The 23,731-nt window shown below is 40.3% G+C and overlaps 1 protein-coding gene across 4 annotated transcripts; it reads left to right on the top strand.

Annotated features, from left to right (window-relative positions):
- Nucleotides 1-234: 234 nt before the first annotated feature.
- On the top strand, nucleotides 235-23,634 carry LOC123774605 (uncharacterized). Of its 4 annotated transcripts, none has more exons than XM_045769053.2 (10): nucleotides 235-415; nucleotides 11,915-12,509; nucleotides 13,039-13,214; nucleotides 13,361-13,517; nucleotides 13,911-14,075; nucleotides 14,499-14,639; nucleotides 15,601-15,699; nucleotides 16,393-16,469; nucleotides 19,500-19,511; nucleotides 21,882-23,634. In XM_045769053.2, the coding sequence occupies exons 1-10, from the start codon at nucleotides 398-400 to the stop codon at nucleotides 21,966-21,968; spliced, it is 1,527 nt and encodes a 508-aa protein (XP_045625009.2). In that variant the 5' UTR covers nucleotides 235-397; the 3' UTR covers nucleotides 21,969-23,634. The 4 variants fall into 4 exon arrangements, with proteins under 4 accessions (XP_045625009.2, XP_045625011.2, XP_045625010.2 ...); XM_045769055.2 differs by having other exon boundaries at nucleotides 237-415; nucleotides 11,915-12,176; XM_045769054.2 differs by lacking the exon at nucleotides 19,500-19,511 and having other exon boundaries at nucleotides 238-415.
- Nucleotides 23,635-23,731: the final 97 nt, after the last annotated feature.

The raw sequence follows: 23,731 nt of genomic DNA, 5'->3' as shown, positions 1-23,731 counted from the left end.
GGGGCTGCGTCAGAGCTACGTCACAGGAAGTATACGTAGCACTTCTTCACATTTACAGTAAAAATCCATAGTGGATTTTTACTTCTAAAACATTCTGCAGTTATCTTTCCATGGTATTCTACGTAAATATTAGCAACAAATCAAATTATCTATACAACATCTCGAGGGTGACAAGGTGCGCAGAAGCCGGGGATGAGACTTACAGACCTCCGCAGTCACCATAATGCTCGCTGGCAACTGGTCGGGGCTCACGTGGTCGCCCGCCGCTGTCTGCTTGTTAGTGCACCTCAGGTGGTGGTTGTGGGCGCGGCGGCCGCTAGTTCACGGCGATTACATCACTACAAATGCCCTTTCCGTATAACTGGATTATAACTTGATCAAAAATTTAAGAACAGAAATGGAATCAATGAATCAAGTGAGTTCACCAGCTGTTTTTTGTAAGATTTGTCAAATATAGATCACGTGCATGCCAGAGCTGGCAAACATTTTACTTGGCAGGCCCATAAGGAGTGCCAAGAAGTGGCAGTGCCAGAAAACTAAAATATTTCTCTGCCTCTTATCAGTCGTGTTCTTGACGGTTCTCACCGACTAGAGATAAAGTCTTACCCGTGGGCTCACGTGTTTCTTACCTCCTGTATTAAATTAATTCCAGTTGTCAGAAGACAGGAAGGCTTTTAATTAGACATATATCATGGTCCTCCATGGGCCAACACCGACCATTTTCATGATGCAAACCACAACAGTTGCCTAACTCTCGTGTGCCTGTATGACTTCTATAGGCGAGTAGACACATTGGTTGAAAGGAAACAATCCCAACCATTTCTGTCCCTATTGGGAAAACACAGACAAGTCCTCACGTATCTCATGCATTTAAAACGTACCATGTTGGAAATTTGATGAGCAGTGTTATCGGATCCCAGGATCATATTAGTGCGTGTTTCTTTATAATTACTGCTTATTGCTTGCAAACATACCTAGGGTGATGTAGCACCTCATACAAGGTATTAGTGTGGCTGTAGTTGTGAGCATTCCGTACTCGTCCTGTAAACAGTAGTTAGTGTACTCCATACCCTTCCTGTGAACATTAGTGCACGCAACACCCATTCTGTGAACGGTAGTGATGGCCCATATTGAGTGGAGCGTCTGTATAAATAAACAACAACTGGGCCTCTACCCTTCAGACACAACTACATGTCATACTCCTCGCACTCAAATGTATTGTCTCCAAACTTGACATCTTAATTGTAAGCGAATCTTTATCGATAATTACGCTTAATTGTTTAGGAAACGATTGTAACGTGCTCGTGTCTGAAGTTGGATATAGATGATTACAACATATAATTGCCTGTAGGCAGCCTGAGAACAATAATACACCAAGAACTTCATAAGACCCTGTTGACCTGACACGTTAAATCTACACGAGTTATTCCATCCATCATTACACTGCCCTGCAAGACGAGCCACATACCTGTCAATCATCCAGTAAAGGGGGGTAGAAATAGCCTAAGCTACTCTATCCCTTTAGGATGTATTTCTTTCGTGTCTCAATAAACATACTTGAACATCCAGTAAAATTAGCAGACTCATAGATGTTACTACTACTCGGCTTAGACTGGGTTATAATTATTTCTGGGGGTTTACACTAACTGCTGATATAGACTTGACTAATTGTAAGTATTGATCAAAATTATTTGCTCCGTGATGGAATGTAAAAAAAAATTCTGAATTTAAATATAACTATCATAAATGTTCAAGAAATGTGCAACTATCTTAATCAAAAGATCTACTGCGATGAACGTTAACCAGATATTTTCAGTTTGTTAATCATTCAAATACTGGTAAGCACAATTAGGTAGTGCTTACCTATCAGTGACTACGGAGTGAAAAATTGCTTTTTATGTCCCGCCTCCTCTAGCCCCGCCTCCGCCGCCCACTACACGGGTGTAGGGTGCACGCTAGGCAAATTATATTGTAAAAATTTTTTTTATCAACTAACAAACACTCTTTAAGGTCACAGTGATGTTAGTTCTATGAAGTATGAAACGAAGATACTGGTGATATATTTGTTAACTTATAGCATCGATGAGCTCGTCACATAATTTGCTTAGCTAAACGAATTTTAGAGTTCAGTTCCTGAACCCATTATGAACCTATACAACCTTTTCCACTTCCACTCACAGGATGGGTATGGGATGCATAATATATAAATAGACTACAAATAACAATGGTCACGATTTACATATTGAGCCACAGAGACATTAAACTTGTACACATTGATGGTAACAGAGTCCATTTCATGTGGTCTCCATCTCATGTTGACCTCCGAATACATGATAGAACTGATGAGTTAGCCAAAGAATCTGTCTTTAAAGGAGACGTTGAGTGTAATCTTGGATTGTCAATGAGCAATCTGAGAGCAGCAGTATACCGAGAACTTCAACAAAATCTTGTAGATCTGAGGCAAAGTGAAATCGACATCAGTAATTCCATCTATCATCATACTATCATGCAAGATGAGCTACACATCTATGTTTCATCCAATAAAATCAGCAGACTTCTAGATGTTACTACTGTTCAGTCTCCATGGTGTAGTGGTAAGACACTCGCCTGGCGTTCCGCGAGCGCTATGTCATGGGTTCGTATCCTGGCCGGGGAGGATTTACTGGGCGCAAATCCTTAACTGTAGCCTCTGTTTAACACAACAGTAAAATGTGTACTTGGATGAAAAAACGATTCTTCGCGGCGGGGATCGTATTCCAGGGACCTGCCCGAAACCCTACGCATACTAGTGGCTGTAGAAGAATGTAACAACTCTTGTATATATCTCAAAAATACTGCTCGGCTTAGACTCGGTTACAAGTATCTCTGGGAAGTCTCATTATCTGCCGATGTAGACCTGACCAAATGTAAACTGTGTCAACAAAATTATTCGCACACCCTCCGTCACTATGTGATGGAGTGCGAAAAGATACGTGAATTCAGAGACAATTCTATAACCAATGTTCCAGCAATGTGTAAATATTTAATTCAAAATGATCTACTACCAGAAATTTTAGCCATATATCCCCAGTTTGCTAACTGTAGGTAGTAACTAGGTGACTGTAACCTATCCACCGCTGCCCACTGGATGGGGGTTGGGGGGCGGTGTGCAGGACAAACATATCAATTGTGACACTAGTTCTTCGCATATGTCCGTTGCTTAATTTAGAAACTGTACTTGTGATCGATCTCGAACCCATTGTTGATGTGACGACTTATACTGAATTTTGTAACTAGCTCATCAAGAGTGTAACTTGCTTAGCTAAACGAATTGTGGGGTTCAGTCCCTGAGCCCATTATGTGCCTCTGTAACCCTTTCCATTACCGTCCACAAAATGGGTATGGGGTGCATAATTAATGAACTAAACTAGAAACTAGAGACATCAGAAAAAAATTCAGTGTCAAAGATAACAGATGGAATACATTAGTCAGTGATGTGGCGGAGGCTGACTCCATACAGTTTCAAATGAAGATTTGATAGTACCGAATAGGCTGCAGAATCTGTACAAAAGTTGATTGCCACTTGAAAGGCGGGACCAAAGAGCTAAAGCTCAACCCCCGCAAGCACAACTAGATGAGTACATAATCACGGCAAGGGTTTGGGAGGCGTCACGACCAAGCTCATCTCGCTGATGGAAGCTTATGTGATACAACTCTGTATACTCAGTTGTGCTTTCGGGGGTTGAGCTTTGGCTCCTTGGTCCTGCCTCTCAACTGACAGTGTCTTAAGTTTATGTTAATTGAGCGTCTGCTGCATGGGATAGATGCAGCAGGATAGATGTTAGCCACAGGACTAACAACACTACGAACCAGACATGACAGGGCTGATCGCATCGAAATTTTAAAAATATTGAACAACATAGAACAGTACCTGTAGATTATGTGCGTATGGTTTTAAATGACGCAAGATTTACAATTGAGTAAGCCACATGTTTCGTGTTTATATATTTTTTAACTGCAAGTGTGTATGTATATATATATATATATATATAATATAATGTATATAATATATTCACCTTTAATGCCGTCTACATATGTTTAGACAAATTGCAGTTAGGCCTATTCGCAAGGCTGTAAATATATTATGTTCGGGTTTGTGGTTGTAATATATATATGGAGGTGTATAACCTAGTGCTGTACGCTGTAACTGAATCACACGTAAATTTTGCTATTTCATTCTTTATGCAAGTTGAGTTTTAATGCATTGCTATTGAAGGTTGTGTCGTTATGAAGACTGTAGACGCTGGACAATGTTGTAAGACTACTCGGGTCTGGTGTAACGTTGTGAATCACATTCCCTTCATTACCCTCCATTACCTCACTCAGGTGACTCGCCTGCCTGCCTCTCAGCCTCACCAAAGCGCACCACCAATATTGCAGCCAATGTAATGAACATAAACTTTTATAATAAAATTTGGAATAGTAAAATTGGAATACATTATGAAATGATGCTGAACGTATCTGTACTCCCAAGTGCACTGTAGAATGATATGTTTTAGATGACAGATTTTACTTATAAATGTCATAAGGTCTGTACTCACCTAGTTGTACTCACCTAGTTGTACTCGCCTAGTTGTGCTTGCGGGAGTTGAGCTCTGGCTCTTTGGTCCCGCCTCTCAACCGTCAATCAACAGGTGTACAGGTTCCTGAGCCTATTGGGCTCTATGATATCTACTAGTTGAAACTGTGTATGGAGTCAGCCTCCACCACATCACTTCCTAATGCATTCCATTTGTCAACCACTGACACTAAAAAAGTTCTTTCTAATATATCTGTGGCTCATTTGGGCACTCAGTTTCTACCTGTGTCCTGTAGTGCGTGTGCCCCTTGTGTTAAATAGCCTGTCTTTATCTACCCTGTCAATTCCCTTGAGAATCTTGAATGTGGTGATCATGTCCCCCCCTAACTCTTCTGTCTTCCAACGAAGTGAGGTTTAATTCCCGTAGTCTCTCCTCGTAGCTCATACCTCTCAGCTCGGGTTCTAGTCTGGTGGCAAACCTTTGAACCTTTTCCAGTTTAGTCTTATGCTTGACTAGATATGGATTCCATGCTGGAGCCGCATACTCCAGGATTGGTCTGACATATGTGGTATATAATGTTCTGAAAGATTCCTTATACAAGTTTCTAAAGGCCGTTCTTATGTTAGCCAACCTGGCATATGTTGCTGATGTTATCCTCTTGATATGAGCTTTAGGGGACAGGTCTGGCGTGATATCAACCTCCAGGTCTCTCTCTCTCTCTCTGACTCTTGAAGTATTTCATCTCCCAAATGATACCTTTGTATCTGGTTCTGGTTCTATCTGTGTTTTGGTTCACGTGTTCATTGTACTCTGAAGACATTTATTACCAGGATTACAATTTATTAGCTTTGGAAGAAGGAATGTAAATATTTATCAGATATTTACAAGGTGTAAAAATACCCAACGTGTTGATAGAGATCGCGAACCCTGTTACTTGTTAATTAAGTTTCGAACCCTGTGCTTGGAGGGACGACTGAGCGCAGTTTCTTAAATGTTGGCCTTGGCCACCCATCAGTAATTGTGGACCTTTCTGTAAAACAATCAACGGGTTGTGTTCTGGGAAAACATGGCACGTATTAACCCAACCGGTTCCTGTAACCGGTCCGAGGCCTAAATTTCAACATTAAAAAACTGGTGTCTTCCTGTTCGTGTTCTAATAGTAATGTCAAATATCTCCTCGCAACTCTTGAGAGATGATCACGTAAAACATTTTGTATATGTTACGTCACTCGCTGTGTTGAGTAATGCTAACCTTGTTGCCAAATACTGTGTTTGTGAGTCCATACATGTATTGAACTCTCAAGGTGAGACAGTGAATGGCTTCCCCAACCTCCACACCCTGAGCGGTTCCCTATACCTCCCAGCTAGCATATATTATATTTATAATATATATAATATATATATAATATATATAATATAAATAAATAAATTGATTACTTGCCTCGCGTTATTAATGTGGGGCGGCGAGGCATAGTAACATTAACTCAAGACATGGGAATCCCTCAGCGAGATTTTTTGATTGTTGACACCGGAGGCGGTTAGATTATTGTGCACCCCATACTCGTCCTGTGAGCGGTAGCGCAAAAAAGATTACAGAGGGCACAAAAGATCTTTATCAGACCACAACGGTGATAATTACATTAAAAATTACAACTATCCTTCACACCTTATTACAATGTCAGCTAGTTACAGAGAATGATCTATTTCAAGAGCTATATATTTACAGTAAGTCATTATACATTAATGGTAGGTCTTGTCGTTAATACATAATTGAGCAATGGAGCTATTACAGAATCATAGGGGAATTGCTGTTTATTATTAGTTTTCTTCACAATACACTACTCGTTTCTTAATCTCGTATGTCATTTATCTACTGGGAGCGAAATGTTGATACAGTGCAAGAATTTCAGGTATTTTATCCTTAGTAATAAGATAAGTTGCCATATCATACAGCGTGAGTTTAGATTTATCTCTAAATGGCTCAATTTTACTACAATCCAAGATATAGTGTTAGTGTGTGTCCATAACACAATTTCCTACTTCTAAAATTTTCTTTAACTTTAAACGAAACTAAGGATTGTTATCCTCAGATTGTTTCTATCTACAAATGTGTTACTTTAGGTGTAAAAATTAACTGATAATCGAGGCAGATAATTTTATTGATATCCTCGGCTCAGAGGTTCAAGGTTAAGAGGTATAGGATATCGAACAACGTTTTGTAATTTAAAGAAAATTTACCACCACTCAATAGAATATTTATTCCTCCATATTTCTTTGATTATTACACCGTTCCCTAATCTTCTTGTCGTAGCATAAAACAAAAATGCATCGTCTAATGCCATTTTAAATCAAATTAAAAAAAATAATGCAATGTATTCTACCTAATAGTGTTCCACAGTTTCCAGTTTGGCAGTAGTTTTTTTTTTTTTATTTTTTTATTTTATTTTTTTTCTACCACAGACGTGGCCACACATTTACAATGCTAACCAGCATATATACATTTTCTTCTGTCCTCCATGGTGCTCCGGCGGACACTCCCATGCACTATTGTCAGTGTGTGGCGCCTCCACTCAGAACAAATATTGAACTTTTAAGCTTTTCACAAATGTCTCCACCAGGGAGAACACAAACTCATACCACGTGTTTCCTGGGAAGGTCTGGTATGAGGCTTATATTAAGACTTTCAAAAGATAACATTTCTCGTCTACTGACCAAGATATTAACTTTGGTATTACCGCATCGCAATTTAGTACATTATAATTTAAGAGTTTGAAGTCAAGTAGAAAACTAATATCTCTAATGTGCGCATCAGTGATATTAGGGGATGTTTAACACATCAGTGACTAATATCCCTGATGTGTTTATTTTAGTTGTTGTTGTTCAAGATTCGCTACTTGGAACAAAAAGTTCCAAGCAGCACGGGCTATGGTGAGCCCGTAGTAGCCTTTTCGTATTATTTTAGTGTGTAAGCCAAGTTTTCAGGAATTATTATTTTGTTATTTTTATTATTATAAGTAAAGAATGTAATTATTTATGTTTGTTTACTCCTGCAACCATCACACCGCAAAGAACTTTAGCAGTTTTATTTACTTTGCTTTACCCTTTTATTTATATTTTAATGTGCGCAAGTCAACAACAGCTGCCAGGTATTTGCTGCGCTTCCTGCAACACGTCACATAATACTTATAGTAACGATGTGAACCATCCTACATATATTGACGTAATGGGCAATTAGAAAAAGTAGAATTTGGTACTACTGAATGTAGACAAACTGATAAAGGTTTTGTATTTATGTCGGTAATAAGACCTAACCTAACCATCCCATACCTGATGCACGCTATCTGAGGCCTAATATAGTACACATTATGTGCTATACTAAACCTAGTAATATTTAAATTTGGTTTAAGCTTCATTTTTTCCGGATTATATAAGGTAAATAGTACCATATTCTACTAATTGTCCATTACGTTATATGTACGACGGTCCACCTAGTGACAAACAGTAGTATCTAAACAGGAGGATGGGTTGATGTATCCTATTGTTGTCAGACCGGAAGGACTATGGCGGCCCCTCCCAACTTCCCGCTCTTCTCTGTCCTTGGCCGGCGCGTTGCTCGTAGTGTTACGGAATTCAGTTAAAGTATTGGATAATACAACTCTTTTTCAAAAGCGGGTTTACAAGTACATGTTAGGATCGACTGACTGACTGAAGGTGGGTTAAATAATATTCGTGTTTTTGTAAACAAATTATGTTCAAAGCTTCGACTGGAGATTATGTACTGTTGTCTCCAGTCGATTACATCCTGATTATAATCTATGACTCGAGATGTGTTGCATTTACTTCCAGCTTGTTTTGTAAATACTTTATACACAAATCATCGTAATCTAACCTGAACAAAGCCACAAGGGCCGTGATGACGGGTCGAACCTACGTCCAGCATGATCCCAGACGCGCCTTAGTCGATTGCGCCTCGACAAGGAAAAGAATTACAACTGGGAGTACTACTACCCTCACATGGATCCCGCAGTCTCTCAGGGACACAAATCGGTTACAATTTTTTCCGTGTCGTGGCGCAATCGACTAAGGCGCGTCTGGGATCATCCTGGACGTAGGTTCGAACCCTCATCATGGCCCTTTTGGATTTGTTCATTTGATGTATGACGCTATTGTGATTTTAGAACTTTCCAATATTTGTATTGCTGATGTTATCATTGTCTATCTGAAGTTGAATTTGGTTTGATGATTTGCGTCCAAATAAGATGTAGTAGGTCTTTTTTTTTTTTTTTTTTTTTTTTTTTTTTTGAGATATATACAAGAGTTGTTACATTCTTGTACAGCCACTAGTACGCGTAGCGTTTCGGGCAGAGTATGCGTAGCGTTTCGTTTCGTTTTTCTATGTTTAATGTGAGTTTCTTGGTTGGCATCCATAAGTGAACTTTTTTAATTCGTTACTTACAATATTATTTAGTGTGTGTGGGGGTTGGGGTCAGAGTAGATGAAGGTAGTATCGTCAGCAAATAGCATTGGTTTACGAATGTTAGAAATATTTGGCAAATCATTAATGTATATAGGAATTAGAAGAGGTCCTAGAATACTGCCCTGTGGCACTCCTACGGTTAATGGTAGAGTGGGAGGAGGATATATCATTGTTAGCTACATATTGGTGTCTGTCAATAGCCTACTACGAAACCTTACTAAACTCAACAACCATAGTCAAGGTATGCAAACAAATTATTCTGCATTTGCAGTGATGGTCATAACACGTTGTAATATATGATACAAATAACTGGTTATAGAAAAATGGACAAAATTATACCTTACAGTACTATTCAGATTACTACCGTAATACATTGTCTAGAAGGCCTAATATAATTATCAACAAACTATATATTTATAGTATGACTTAATGTTTTTTTGGGGTGGGGGCAAACAGTATATGTTTGTACATATGTCGATGAGGACTTGTTTATTTCAGTGTAGCCTACACATTCGTCTGTAATAGCGTCACCACATGCGTCACCACAAACGTCACCACAAACGTCACCATGCACATTTAATTTATTTCATCTTGGTAAAGCGTGGCCAGTTATGTTAATCTAATTGTAATATTTGTTGAAAGCTCGGTGATAAGGTTACGTTGACATATGACTGGAACTGTTTATTGACTTGGATCAAGGTCTGGTGGTAGACGGTCGATGCCTCAAAGTTCTGTAGCCTCTGATCCGACTTCACCTTTTAAACTTTAGTTTGAACGTCTGTTACTGCAGGGCATATATATTATACTATATATATACACACAAATATTTTTCCGTATATATTATACAGAAAACACACACACACACGTAACAATCAATTTTCGAAGACCTTACCCTGGAAACACAAACAGTAACTTTCTCTATCTTGGCTTAACGTATTTATGACGTATTAGAACGTTGTTACAACTTGATATATTGTTTTTTATAACTGGTTAGGTGGTGTTAAAACTTGTTTGAGCGTTGTAGCAACGTCGTAGTTTCGGTGTGTGTTTGGCGGGTATTCAACTCTTTGGAGATGGGGTGCGTGCCAAAGATACAGCAAGCATTTCCTCTCTGGATCGCGACACTGAGGCGCTGGAATAGGAAAAGCTGAGCGACTTGAGGATGATGGAGGGAAGAATAGGGGCTTTGGATGCCCACGATGCTTTGTACCTCCTCTCAAGGTGCCTGGCTTTGCCTAGGCTTACCTATTTTCCAAGGTGTGCTCCATCCGTTGACAGTCCAAAATTAACAGAATATGACGCACTCTTGAAATCAGTAACCATGAAAGTGTTAAACCTCTCCCTGCAAGATGACCAATGGGACCAAGCAACACTCCCTTGTATCGCCTTGCGAATACCTATACCCCTGAGTCTAACTGGGAGCGTTACTTGGTCCCACTGGTCATTTTGCAGGGAGAGGTTTAACACTTTCACGGTTATTGACCTTAAGAGTGGGTCATATTCTGTTTAATTTTGGGCTGTCGAAGGAGGGAGCACACCTTAGGAAATAGGTCAGTCTGGGCAAAGCCAGACACCTTGTGAGAAGGTACAAAGCATCGTGAGCATCCAAAGCCTCTATTCTTCCCGCTATCCTCCTCAGGTCGTTCAGCGTTTCTTCAAGGATTACCTCAATGGCGCTCGAGCCCAGAGGTACCCCTAGCAGCACACTGTTGGTGGGAGCGATCACTGGGGCTCCTGGCAATAAGGTTAGTACTGCATCTATGATTGGTTGACTATCTTGAGGTTATCTTGAGATGATTTCGGGGCTTTTTTTGTTTTTAGTGTCCCCGCGGCCCGGTCCTCGACCAGGCCTCCACCCCCAGGAAGCAGCCCGTGACAGCTGACTAACACCCAGGTACCTATTTTACTGCTAAGTAACAGAGGCATAGTGAAAGAAGTTCTGCCCATTGTTTCTCTCCGGCGCCCGGGATCGAACCCGGGACCACAGGATCACAAGCCCAGTGTGCTGTCCGCTCGGCTCCCTTACTAGATTAGATGATTTCAGACTTTGATGGATTTAGGGGGAGGCCTAACTCCTCTCCCTTAGATTTCACCAACTGTAGATCTAGAAGGGATTCCTGTGTCCCTGCCAGGGTGCCATCGTCCAGGAACCAGATGTTGAATTCGCTGGTCAACCTGCTTGTGACCTCTTTAGCAGCCATGCAGAAAAGGCAAGGGACAAGTGGGTCTCCCTGCTGGACACCGTCTGCGGAAACAATTTCATGTTCCCCAAACAACAGTATATTTATACATATAAGTTTTAAATAAAATAAAATGACAAATTATAAGGGGTGATAGGAGAAGACATTATGTGAGTGTACACGGGTGCCCCACAAGGAGAATTTTTTTATTTTGTTTTTTGAATGACATGGTGAAGCTTATCTATCTTATCATTGGCTTTAGGATCTATATATCGGTTTGTGATAGCGGCCTCTCTGCTTTAACAACATCAAACTGAGGTATCACAACACATTTACACAAAGACAATTTCCGATGTGTTTTGGTAGAAACGACGTCATGTTTCAGGGCATCCTAGCTCAGAAAAGCAACTTTACAGTTCCCTTTCATTTTACCGTAAAAGTAAAAGTGTAAACGTTAAAAGTGGAGAACAACTCTTAGGGCAGTTGTATTTCCTGTGTAGCATTGAATTTAAATATCGCAATAAAAATTCTAAGTTCATCTTGTCACAATTTTCATGGATGTTCTCCAGTGTTTCACGAAAGGGTCTTCAACTTCTCAAGTGTTACTTTGGTGTGACTGGCTGCGTGAACTTTGGAACCAATATGACTGTGGGGAAGGAGTGACGAGTTTATAACTAAATGCTTTGGTTTTTTTTCAGAATGGCAGCGTCAGAGGCCCGCCTGGGCGGCCTCCTCCTCCGTTTTACCCGTCTGCCCCACCGCCTTACTACCCACCTCAACCGATGCACCCAACGGGGCCAGCACCTCCTGTTGCGGCACCCTACGGTGTTCCACCCATGACAGGACCCTTTTACCCTCCCCCACCAGCATATCAAGAGAGTCATCCGGGGAACTATCCTGTCTATCAAGGGGAACACTCGCTTTATCCGGATATTTCACAGTTGCCACAGCCAGAGGCAGGTAATGTATCCACCGGGCCGCTCCAATATGGCCTGCATGGCTACAATTCCGTGCTTGGCTTTGGGGCGTCACTAGTAGCACCGCTCGATGGTAAGCCCCGCTTGGATACCTTGCATGGAGACACACATCTGCATAGACTCCCTACAGCGCCTTTTGAGCCTCCTCCCCCATATGAAGCCAGCTGTTACAGCCGCACATCGTCTAGCTCCTACCACACTAACCCGCATGCCAGCTCTCATGCAACACTGACACACCCGCTCATTCCAGCGCATCCTCAGGTCTCGACTGATGGTGCAAATGGCAAGCATAATATAGGATTCTCCAAGTCCTCAGGTAAAGTAGCCTGAGTAGTAGGGGAGGATGAGGGGACGGGGGAGGGAGGGAATGGTGGTGAGAACGAGGGTATAGGTGCAGTGGGGAATTTTTGGGAGGACGAGGGGTGAATGGTGGGGAGTATGGAGGGGGACAGGGGGAGGATTGCTGTGGCTCAGGCACAGGAGGCACAGCAACGCATGGCTGGGTACAGCAAGTAGTTTCATATATATCCACTAATTGGGACGTAGTGGTTAACATTCGTTCATTAGCCAAATTGATGTGCAATTTATTTTTTTAGTTTACATGTCTCCAAGTTAGTGTACTGAATGCCTATTTTTGGTAATCTAAGATGTGCTACTTTACTTGTGAAAGGTTATAAGATGGTTATCTTTTTTTTCTTTACCCGTTTTGGAAAATTTAATTTAAAATACTTTGTTTATAATCTTTGGGGAGTAAGGTATAAATATTATTATTATTTTGAATACATATGTATGCTTGATATATTTCTTTAACTGGAATAAAAGTTTATATTAATTTACTATTGCAGCACCGCTAGGTTTCGTGCAAAATATTGGGAGCAGCTCAGGAGCCCCGGGTCAGCCAGCTACGAGTACCATAGCCCCTGCACGGCCGGCACCTCCACCACCACAGTGCCAGAGTCAACCCACCTTGGCACAGCTTGGCTCTCCAGGCCCCTGGTCCTTACCAGCTGAGCTAGGACAGGCGAGTCCATTAGCCAATATACAGTCATTGAAATCCAAATTATTATAATGTAATGTGTGCTGAATTAAGCTACTTATATAACATTTGTAGTCTTTACATACATTTACATTTCGTTTAACTAAGAATCTTTATCGATTATTCATTAGGATTCATCAGCCCCAAACTTGAAAGAGGGACAAGTGCCTCCAGGCTGCGTGCTGTCGTGGAGGGGAGGGAAAGGTCTCAAAGTGTTCTTCTTTCAACAAGAGGGACATATTGTCTCTCCTCAGATGCCTCTCACACTGAACGTCTACAAAAAGATAGGTAAGACTGCACCGGGTTTCAAAAACATCAGAACTTTGGCTTTCAAAATGTATTATATGGATGTTGTTTTAACATTTCCTCTGTGACCATAGCATGTGCAGGAGTGTAAGTTCATGTTTTCTTGTGTGTTACTCGACAATGCTTAATGGATTGTTACATTACTCAAGTACTGCTGATTAATAACTTGCATCAAATTCTCAAGATTTACTCGTGGTAAGTGGCACACCATTGTGTAGCTTGAGAGGACGATGAAAGGTGGAGAGAGCATTTATTTGTATGGCATTGGTCAATGTAGACTATCGAAGATTCCGCTAATTTTCAATCGAGGCTTCTTTTGTTGATTAATTTGTATATTGTTAATTCATTTCATATTTAAGTCAAATTCTTTTCTAGGTGGGAGTCCTTGTGCAGATGATCCGGACTTGATGGGAGTGATCGAGGTACCAGGCTGCTGGCGACTTAAACTGCGAGGGAAGAACACCTATGTTCTCCACACTACCGGGACTGTTATACAGACTGGGAATGTTTACGTGTTTAATGATGACTCTACCTGCCCCGGTAAGACCTCTAGTCTTCTCTTGCTGCTTTACCTTCACTTCTTCTGCGTTAGGCTTAAAGTTTTTAGGCTTCCATTTTGTTTGTACCCAGAGTCCATATATATATGGGCACGGTAGTTTGTGTATATATTTTTATATAATTATTCTTGTTCTTTCCTGTCTAACGTTAAACTCTGAGAACAGAATAGACAAGACTCACTTTTAGTTATTTTCGAATATTATGGACTCGATTAAAATTTCTCCATTACTTTTAAGAAATCTGCAAGTTTATTTACACAAAATATATGATACGTTCGATACGTTTAGCTGAAATTGAATTAAACTAATATTTTCTCTACATTTATAGAGAAATTAGATGTATTTATAGATGTATATTTGGAGCCATATTGCAGTATTTTGTAATGTGGTTTGTGGCACATGACAGTGCGAGTGGTGGTGCTCCAACTGCCTCTGGATGTGACCAAGACCATGGAGACCGACTTGTTGGCTCTCTTAAACGAACTGACTGACCTGCGCAACGAAAAGGAAGGAGTTGTTGATAAGATAACGACAGGTGTTAGCTCAGGTGAGCCAGGAAAGTACATTCTAACAACATATGTTAACATTTCCGTCTAAAGAATATACTCTAGATCATAGGTTCACAAACTGGAGCCATGGTCCTGGAGAGTTTTTTTTTTCAATATGTAGGGGGTCATGAGTTGAGGCAGTGTACAGGTTATGTAGGGGGCCATGAGTTGAGGCAGTGTACAGGTTATGTAGGGGGCCATGAGTTGAGGCAGTGTACAGGTTATGTAGGGGGCCATGAGTTGAGGCAGTGTACAGGTTATGTAGGGGGCCATGAGTTGAGGCAGTGTACAGGTTATGTAGGGGGCCATGAGTTGAGGCAGTGTACAGGTTATGTAGGGGGCCATGAGTTGAGGCAGTGTACAGGTTATGTAGGGGGCCATGAGTTGAGGCAGTGTACAGGTTATGTAGGGGGCCATGAGTTGAGGCAGTGTACAGGTTATGTAGGGGGCCATGAGTTGAGGCAGTGTACAGGTTATGATGCCTTAGGATAGGCAGGAAATAAACAGCTTGTAGAATGAGCTCTCGGGTTGCTAAGAAAAACAAAATGTTAATACCGAGAGTAGGTGAGGTATTAACACACCTACTCTCGACGTGCGGCTCTTCCTTTGTAATGGAATGATAATAGATGAAGTAACTGGTGTGAATTTCACTGACCGTAAAGAGTTTGGGAACCACTGATCTAGAGCATGTTTCGCAAAATATCAATGAAATTCTCTTTGAAAACCATTCATTTTTTCAAATAAGCTATGTAAAATTGTATTTCAAATACAGCTGACACAGTTATGAAAATAAAGCAAGCTTTCAGAGTGGTAAACTGAATGATTGTTATAAAACAGTGTTTAAATTTTCTTATTAATTTTCGCAATTTTTCATATCGATATTCTACATATTTTGGTAAATAAAGTTTAGAATTATAATTGTTGCTATTATAAATGTTGATTGTGTCTGTTTTATTTCAGTTTACAGTGATTTGACGAAGTTGAACACAGCGGTGAAAGAGACGGTTCCTGGCGCACACAAGAGCACCAAATGGCTGAGAAAAGGCACTGGATCTTTGGGTGCGTTTCATAATGTTTGATATTTTGTTACTATGACCTACATGTTATTATTGCCCCTAGAGGCAGCTAGTTGCATGTGCACCTTATATATATATATATATATATATATATATATATATATATATATATATATATATATATATATATATATATATATATATATATATATATATATATATATATATATATATATATATATATATATATTTATTAGCTGTTTCCGGCCACGCATTGCTGTAGCTCAGTCTGGTTAAATGGAAAAGAAAGAAAAGAGAAAGCACACGTTTCTAGTATGTTTAATTTCACAATGCTTGTGGGTATACAATATTTTGTGTTGTTCCATTGTCTGTAGAGATAGATTGTCTTGCTTGCTGACTCTAGAACTCCCGACCCTCCCCCATTGCCCTATCCTCCCAACCATTTCCTACTCCCCCATCCCCTCGTCCTCCCCACCATTCCCCCACATGAAAAACACAGTTTAAAAAAAAAATTTGTTTTTAACTTTTTACAGATGTGACATCTATAGTAGGTATATACAAACACGCACGTATTCGAATGCAAAGATGTGTCAAATTTCAAAGCAATGGGTGAAGAACTTTCTGAGATTTAAGATTTTGAACAAACAAACATTTACATTTTTATTTATATAGATATATACAAGATTTAGCTTGAATGATTATAATTTCTTTACAGTGAAAATGGGTGGCAATCTCGTGTCCAAAGGAATGCACCTTATTGCTGAGCATGTTCCTGCGGGTGACCAGCCACAGGTATGCTTCTTCCTTATGCAGTATGCTAGAAGGTTTCTCTTTATGATACATGCAGAAGTGCCTGTAGGTTTCACTTTGATACTTGCAGTGTGCTTGAAGGTTCTTCCTTATGAAACATACAGTGTGCCGGAAGGTTCATCCTTATGACACTTGTAATATGCTTGAAAATTCATCTTTATGACACATGCAGTGTGCTTGAAGGTTCCTCTAAGATTCATGCTGTGTGCTTGAAGATTTCTCCGATGACTACTAGCTGTCCCCTCCCCCAAATACGTCACATTTGTCAAGACATCGACCCATCCTTTAAAAATGCGAGGTTTTTGTAAAAAATTAAAATATCAAAATATTGACTTTTTTACACATTCACGTAGATAAGTTATACATGAGTTGCTTGGATTCATACATTTCTGATTAATTAAAACAGTTTTACAGATTTATAAATTTGTAAAACAAATGATAACTGTTTCACAAATTTTTACAAATTGGAGTGATACATTGAGAGAACAAGCTGTTTATGTTGTTTCTTGTTGCTGGGACACTTGAGGCTTGGCGTGGGCACTTGCCGGTGATGGGTTCTGTGATGGCATTACAGATGTTCGCTTCATTTACAACAGTCCCATCTTTTTTTTGTAGGAAGAGCTATGTTAAACTTAATGTATGAACAGGACTCCTGTGGGAAAGCCCACATAGACCAGTGGTGCAGTATGAGAACATTTACCTAAAATTGATGCTGGAGAGTCGTATTAAGGGATATGTACTGTGTACATATGTGAATGATTAATGTGAAGAGATTCACAGCATCAAGGGAAGATAATATACCCAAGGATTGGCCTTACAAAAGGTTTAGTTTATTTAACAATTTCACATGAGGGGAGTACCAAGAATGCTTCAAAAATCAATTAGTGAGTCAAGCAACCCCTGTTACAACTAGCTCTGGGATCCAGCATTATCAAACCACAAAGGTATACCTTCACTATACAACCTTCCAGCACATAAGTTCGAACCCACATCACGGCTTCTGTGGATTTGTTATACCTTCACTCCCCCTCCCTTTCTGGCCCGTTGTCGTCGTCGTGATGGGGCTTGGTGGGCGGCTGCCGGAGTGTGATGCTCCATGGGTCAGTCCTCTGTCCTTTTGAAGCCTTATGCTCCTGCTGCTGTCTTCACCAATTTTGCCAGAAATCTTTTCCTTGTGCTTCATTTTTCTTCCTTCCCCCCTCTTCTTTCTAATTGTCATTTCCTCCCAACTTTTTGCCAGTCTTGATTATTCTTTCAAATTTCTTCTGTTTTGATGCCCGGGTGTTTGGGGAGGCATACTCTCTCACCCGTAGAACCAAGGTCGTACCCAACGTCTTGAACGAGGGGACGCTCTTATTGTTAATCCTCCTTTTGTCGCTGAACACGATCTCGATGGACTGACGGTTCTTAAGGTGGCGATTGTAGGGCATTTACTCACGATGCACCCCTAGGGGGCCCCGGCAAGACTGGCAACATGTCTCTTGTTGGGTGTCCTATCCTCTAATTGTGACTCCGTGGTGGTTGCAGGGGCACATTCGTGAAGGAAAGTATTATCTCTCGCTTCCATGTCGCTGAATACTGTTCCTCTTATGACTTCTCAGCCCTCGAGTCAGACTGTGTTGGAAGACCGGGCTCTGTAGCTTACACTACATTGGGCCCAGACCTAGCTCCTCCTTTGACCCTCCTAACTACTCCCTCTGGCTCCCCTCCCTCCTCTGTGGTTGGGTCGAGCCATACGCCCCCAGCGGTGACCACTTCGTCCCCTGGTGCGGCTCGGTTTCTCATTGTGACTACCGCACCTTTTAACTTTTTGAGATATATACAAGAGTTGTTACATTCATGTACTCTCTCTCTCTCTTTCTCTCTTTCTCTCTCTGAGGGTTCTCAATGCCCTCCCCGCCACGGCCGTACTCACACGATCCCTTCCCATTCTAATTCGTACCAAGCCTTGTTTGGTCCTACTTTGTGGGCTAAATACTTTGATCTCCTCCTTCTGGATTCTACACCTGACGATTTCTCACTCCATAAACACCCTATTGATTCGGTGGATGCCTCTATTACTTTTAACCCCACCCGTTTAAGTACCCATGTTGTTGCTGCTCCTTCACCGGATGCAGCTACCTGCTTAGCCGCATTGTCCTGCATTGGACAATGCAGGACAATGGACCCCTGTTTGGACAGGGGTCCAAACCCCCTTTTTGGACCCCTGTTTGGGTCTCCAAAAATGCTCGGTTAAATGCCAGTGTTGGCACTGTTCTCCTCCCGCACCATGTTTCTTTAAATGAGCGTGCGGATGCTGCCACTAGAGAAGCTGTCCGCTCTTGTCCCATCTCCCATAAAGGTATTCCTTATTCCGACTTTTACCCGGTGATTCATTCCTCCATCCTTGCCCGTTGGCAGGGCTGTTGGTCTTCTGTTGTTGGTAACAAACTGCATACTCTTAAGCATATTGTCTCCCCCGTGGCTTTCCTCCTACCACTGTAACCGACAGTGGGAAACGGCTCTAGCGAGGTTGTGTATTGGCCATACACGCTTAACTCACGGTCACTTGATGGAGCGCACCCTGCTCCGTATTGTCCAAATTACATTGTCCCTCTTACAGTCGTGCATATTGTTGTTGAATGTCCTAACATCCAGGACGAGCGTGTGTCTAGCATTCCGACCGTCTCTCGCGGTCACTTGTCCCTCGTTAGAATTCTTGATGACTTGGATACTTTTAATATCGTTCGCCTTATGGGTTTCTGTTCTTGCATTGGCATCCTTAGTGATATTTAGTGCCCTCTGATTATTCTGCACATTTGATGGTGCTACATAGCCTTCCCAGTTTGGTGCCTTCTTTTGATAATTACTTACTTACTTATACCTTCACTATTTTGCTAAAGTGTAGTATATATTTGTTTTAACATTCGGAAACCATTTCATGTGTTGAGCATTGAATGTTTTTTTTATATATTATATGCTTTAACTATATTTATCTCTACCCGCAATGCTTCTGATGAATGAACAACTCAGGCGGAGACTTATGTGAGTACTATAGGCCGCTGCCTCCACCACTTGCTAACTTGGAGACAGTTCATGTAATAATAATGGTAGTAACAATAATGACTAATTGAAACTATAATAATTATAATGATAATTACAAAAGTAAAACTTGGTCTTGCGTCGTAATAAAAGGAAGGACTCAATGCTTCAGTGCCACTACACAGTGCATAGTAATCCATATATATATAGCTCTGTAGGAGGCTTGGTCGACGACCGGGCCGCGGGGACGCTAAGCCCCGGATACACCTCAAGGTAGTTGGGGATTCTTGGCCAGATGGATGATTTCTAGTGATATTCTTCTGAACAACGGGGAACGTCGAGCCAGACAAAACGTCCCCATCTTTGACCTTGACTATAATATGGATTTCATTAAGATTACCTTCAGTGGCGAGGCTTTGAAACCTGTGCGTGACAGTGGACATGCAAGGGGTCAGAGCTCCGGCAAGAACGTTTTGGGCGCCTGATCTCGACCACGCACCTTGGCCCGTCCTCTGACCTCTTCGTTAGACCTTCCTCTGACCTCTTACACCTCCTGATGCCACACACGAGGTAGTGTATGGCGTGAGGGGGGCTCTTAATCCCTCCTCTTTATTATGATTCGGGCACCAATCTTTTGTGTGACTATGAGACGTGTATGAAATATGAGGAAGACTCCTGTTCCCACTGAACAAAACAGATTCCCACGACGGTTCATCGATTCGGGAACAATATACACACCACTCACTACTTCGAGCTGGTCAGAGCATCTAGATGTTGTCGTGGAGTCAACCACTGGGTTGTCTCTGTAGTCTTTACCCCTCACAAAATCCCATTACAGGTATAACCTTTACGTTGTGAGGGAGTTTTACTCATTCCATTTCCAGGGTGGCAAAGTAGTGAGTCTCAATGAGCTCCTCTTCTGGTCACACCAGGGTGCGGGTGGGTTGGATTACTGAAGACTCTCCCTCCTTCTCTCTGTTGGCATTGTGGACTGTTAAGTGTAGTTCATGCGGGCCCTCTCCTGACTATAGGAATGGCGGGTGTAGCCAGCCACTGGATGATCTTACGGGTCCCCAGACCCACCCACTATAGTGGAGTCACTCGTGTGGGCGCCTTGTGGGTATGTATGGACGCCAGAGTCGGATTGAGGAGGGAAAGTGTCTTTATATCAACTAGTGCAAAATCTTGTAGCAGTGCCCCTCTAGTAAATGGGAATTTATGCTGAGGAAAGGTACCCTCTCCTGCATAAGCTTACGCTTGACTCCTCTCACTGTCCTGGGAGAGGGAATCCCATCACCCACGGTGGAATTGATAGTTATTTTTCCTGTCATCGCCCTCTAAGACTAGTGTGTGGTTAATCAGGTCTGCAAGTCTACGCCCTCTGGAGGCCTCGACGCCTTACCGACTTTTCTCTAATGAATATTCCTAGTACTGAACATCAAGTGAGCTTTCACCAGCCAGTTGTTTCGCATAGGCTCATTACATCATCGACCTCCTTGCTGATTGGTTCATTTTATACCTCTTAACCCTTCACAGTTCAGCTATAATACCATCTGACCCCATTGGTTCAAACACTACACCTAAGTTAACCACATTAGTCCTATTGAATGCTATCCTTTCTCCCCTTATAAACTGTTACAGATAAGAAATAAATTCTACATCTTTTAACAACTAATCACGTCAAAAACTAAATAATATACCTAACAGATACTTGCGGTGTAAAGGTTGTGTTTACGCCTCACAGAGAGCATGGTATCAGGGGGGACTGGTGTAAACACCCGCAAGCGGCCTTGCCTCCACCCTCGCATGTTTGCACATATAAACAACAGTATATCTGAGGGCGAGGTTCATAAATGAAAGCGACGTCGAAGTAAATGTATAAAGCATGTTTTATTAAGGTAGTGGACTACGAATTCATTGACTTGACAGAGGTCTTCTGTATATTTGTATATACTCGATTTTGTAAACCCGGTAACTACAGTAAGATATGTATTATAATGCTTAAATATTTTGTACTTACTTAGTTGTGTTTGAGGGGGTTGAGCTTCGGCTCTTTGGTCCCGCCTCTGCACTGTTTAGTGGTTATATCAATAGTCAAACTCATTGCTTTGATCATTCAAGTGACACTATATTTTAGATATCATGAATTTCAAAATAGATAATATAATAGGTAGATAAACTAGTAAAATGTTAAAATTGTAATTCACTTGAATATCAGTAAAAATCCAGTTTTTTTTCTCGAACCAGACTAAAATGCTGCTCATAACATATATATTACTGGATATTATATTGAAATTATACCATTTGTGACCGAACAATAGTTATGATGGCCACCTATAAAATTGTAATATATTATATATTTGTGTTTTACAGGAAGAATCCCCAGTCCACACACAATTGTTAGCAGCTCTAAAACTGTTTAATTTGAGTAAGGAAGAAGGCTCTATTACTTACGTGTGATCAACCACTACAAAATACGTCTGCCCTCCTTCTTAATATTTACCTCACCAGAAACGCAATGTAAAAACCAGAAAATGCAACACTAAACGAAAGACGGTTAAGACATTAGACGAATATAATCATATTTTTTAATTACCAAAGATGCCAAAACCTTTATGTTGGTGAAATTCATTGAGATAAGATGGAAGGCAATTAGTTAGGGAGTAAAGTGTATAGTTAAAAAAAAATAGAAATTAGTGAATTTGTTATTGTACTTTTAGAAAAGACAAAATCCTTAATATGTGGAGACAACTAAGTAAGGAATTAAATGATCTGGAACGTCAACGATACAGGTAATATATTGTAAGTGATGCACTATAATTAAGTCGTACTGTAATTATTATGTATTCTTGGTAAGAAACGTAATATTATCTTGTGCCAGACTCAACAATTGTAACCTCTAATATGAGAGAACATAACATGGTCAGCAGTTATCGTCACATAGGATAGATGTTATGTTTTTATTCTTGAACCTCGGTGACTGTCCCTCTTCACACACTCGGTGACTCTCTTCACACACTCAAGTTGTTCTGCTCTCGTATGGCGTCCTGAACGCTATCTAAGAACACCTGAACACATGAAACACATTAAGTGCAATATAGATGTACTTAACGCTTTTTATTCTCGAACCAAATATATTAATAGATGCAATTTGCCTTAATATTTAAATATAAGTAATATCCCTGTATGCCATATTACGCAAAATGGCCCCACATGATTGGTGGAGCTCTAATCTGCCATTCACGATCTCGTAACTGCTTATTATAGCACGGTTTCCCCTGTAAGCCAAGCCCTAGACACAAGCAACTTTGTCTAAAAGTCCATAATACTAGGAAACAATATAACCCTACACAAGTTCCTAATATATACACATTTCTAATATAGTGTAATGCAGAAAATGTATAGCATTTTTATTACATTCACAAGCTAGAGACACCGTGAACTAGGAACACTGTGCACGTCCATGATCTCTGGCATTTACACATGTTCAAAAATTTACACGATGCTTCAGTGTATCAAACAATAAACTATTATAATGTAGTTTATGAAAAATAAATTAGAACTTTAATGACCTGCTTATATTAATTTTAAAATTAAATTTATATTAGAACTTTCCTATTGAACGTAACACGTATATGCTTTGTACACATCAAAAGTTGCTTATAAAATGGCAGAATTTTTAATCTCTGTTCTCACATGCTTATCTTATTTTATTTATAACAATAATTAATTTCGCTCTCATAAGGTGTAAATCATAAAAAAGCTCCTGAATATACAATAATCTCATACAGTTGTATACTCTATAGCCAGCTTCTTGAATTTAAGATAATTTTACAAATTGTTATTTTGTAAAATGTTTTCATTGTGATTTATAAATTAGACTTACAGTACATTAGTTAGTGTTGTTTGTGAGTTGCTTTAAGAGACATATAGTTTGTTATTGAACTCAAAATATTTCAGAACTTATGCTTTGTTTAACAATTGTATTGTTAATATTGTCTCATAAATATCGAACACTGTTCATTGTATTTATTGTAATCATGATCTAATATTTAAATTTTTGATTACCGTATAAATTGTATAAAAATTTTATTTTAAAAAATTACTAATTATATTTTATATTAAATTATTTGTTTTGCTTCTTCCTTATTTTATATTTTTTTTTATATATAGAATATCCCATGGTGAAAAACCCATTTCAGTGTTTGCACTTTTTGAGACTT

Source organism: Procambarus clarkii, chromosome 51 (genome assembly GCF_040958095.1).
Source record: "Procambarus clarkii isolate CNS0578487 chromosome 51, FALCON_Pclarkii_2.0, whole genome shotgun sequence".
Lineage (NCBI taxonomy): Eukaryota > Metazoa > Arthropoda > Malacostraca > Decapoda > Cambaridae > Procambarus > Procambarus clarkii.
The sequence above is the reverse complement of the archived record's forward strand: the minus strand, read 5'-3'. Positions and strand labels throughout refer to the sequence as shown.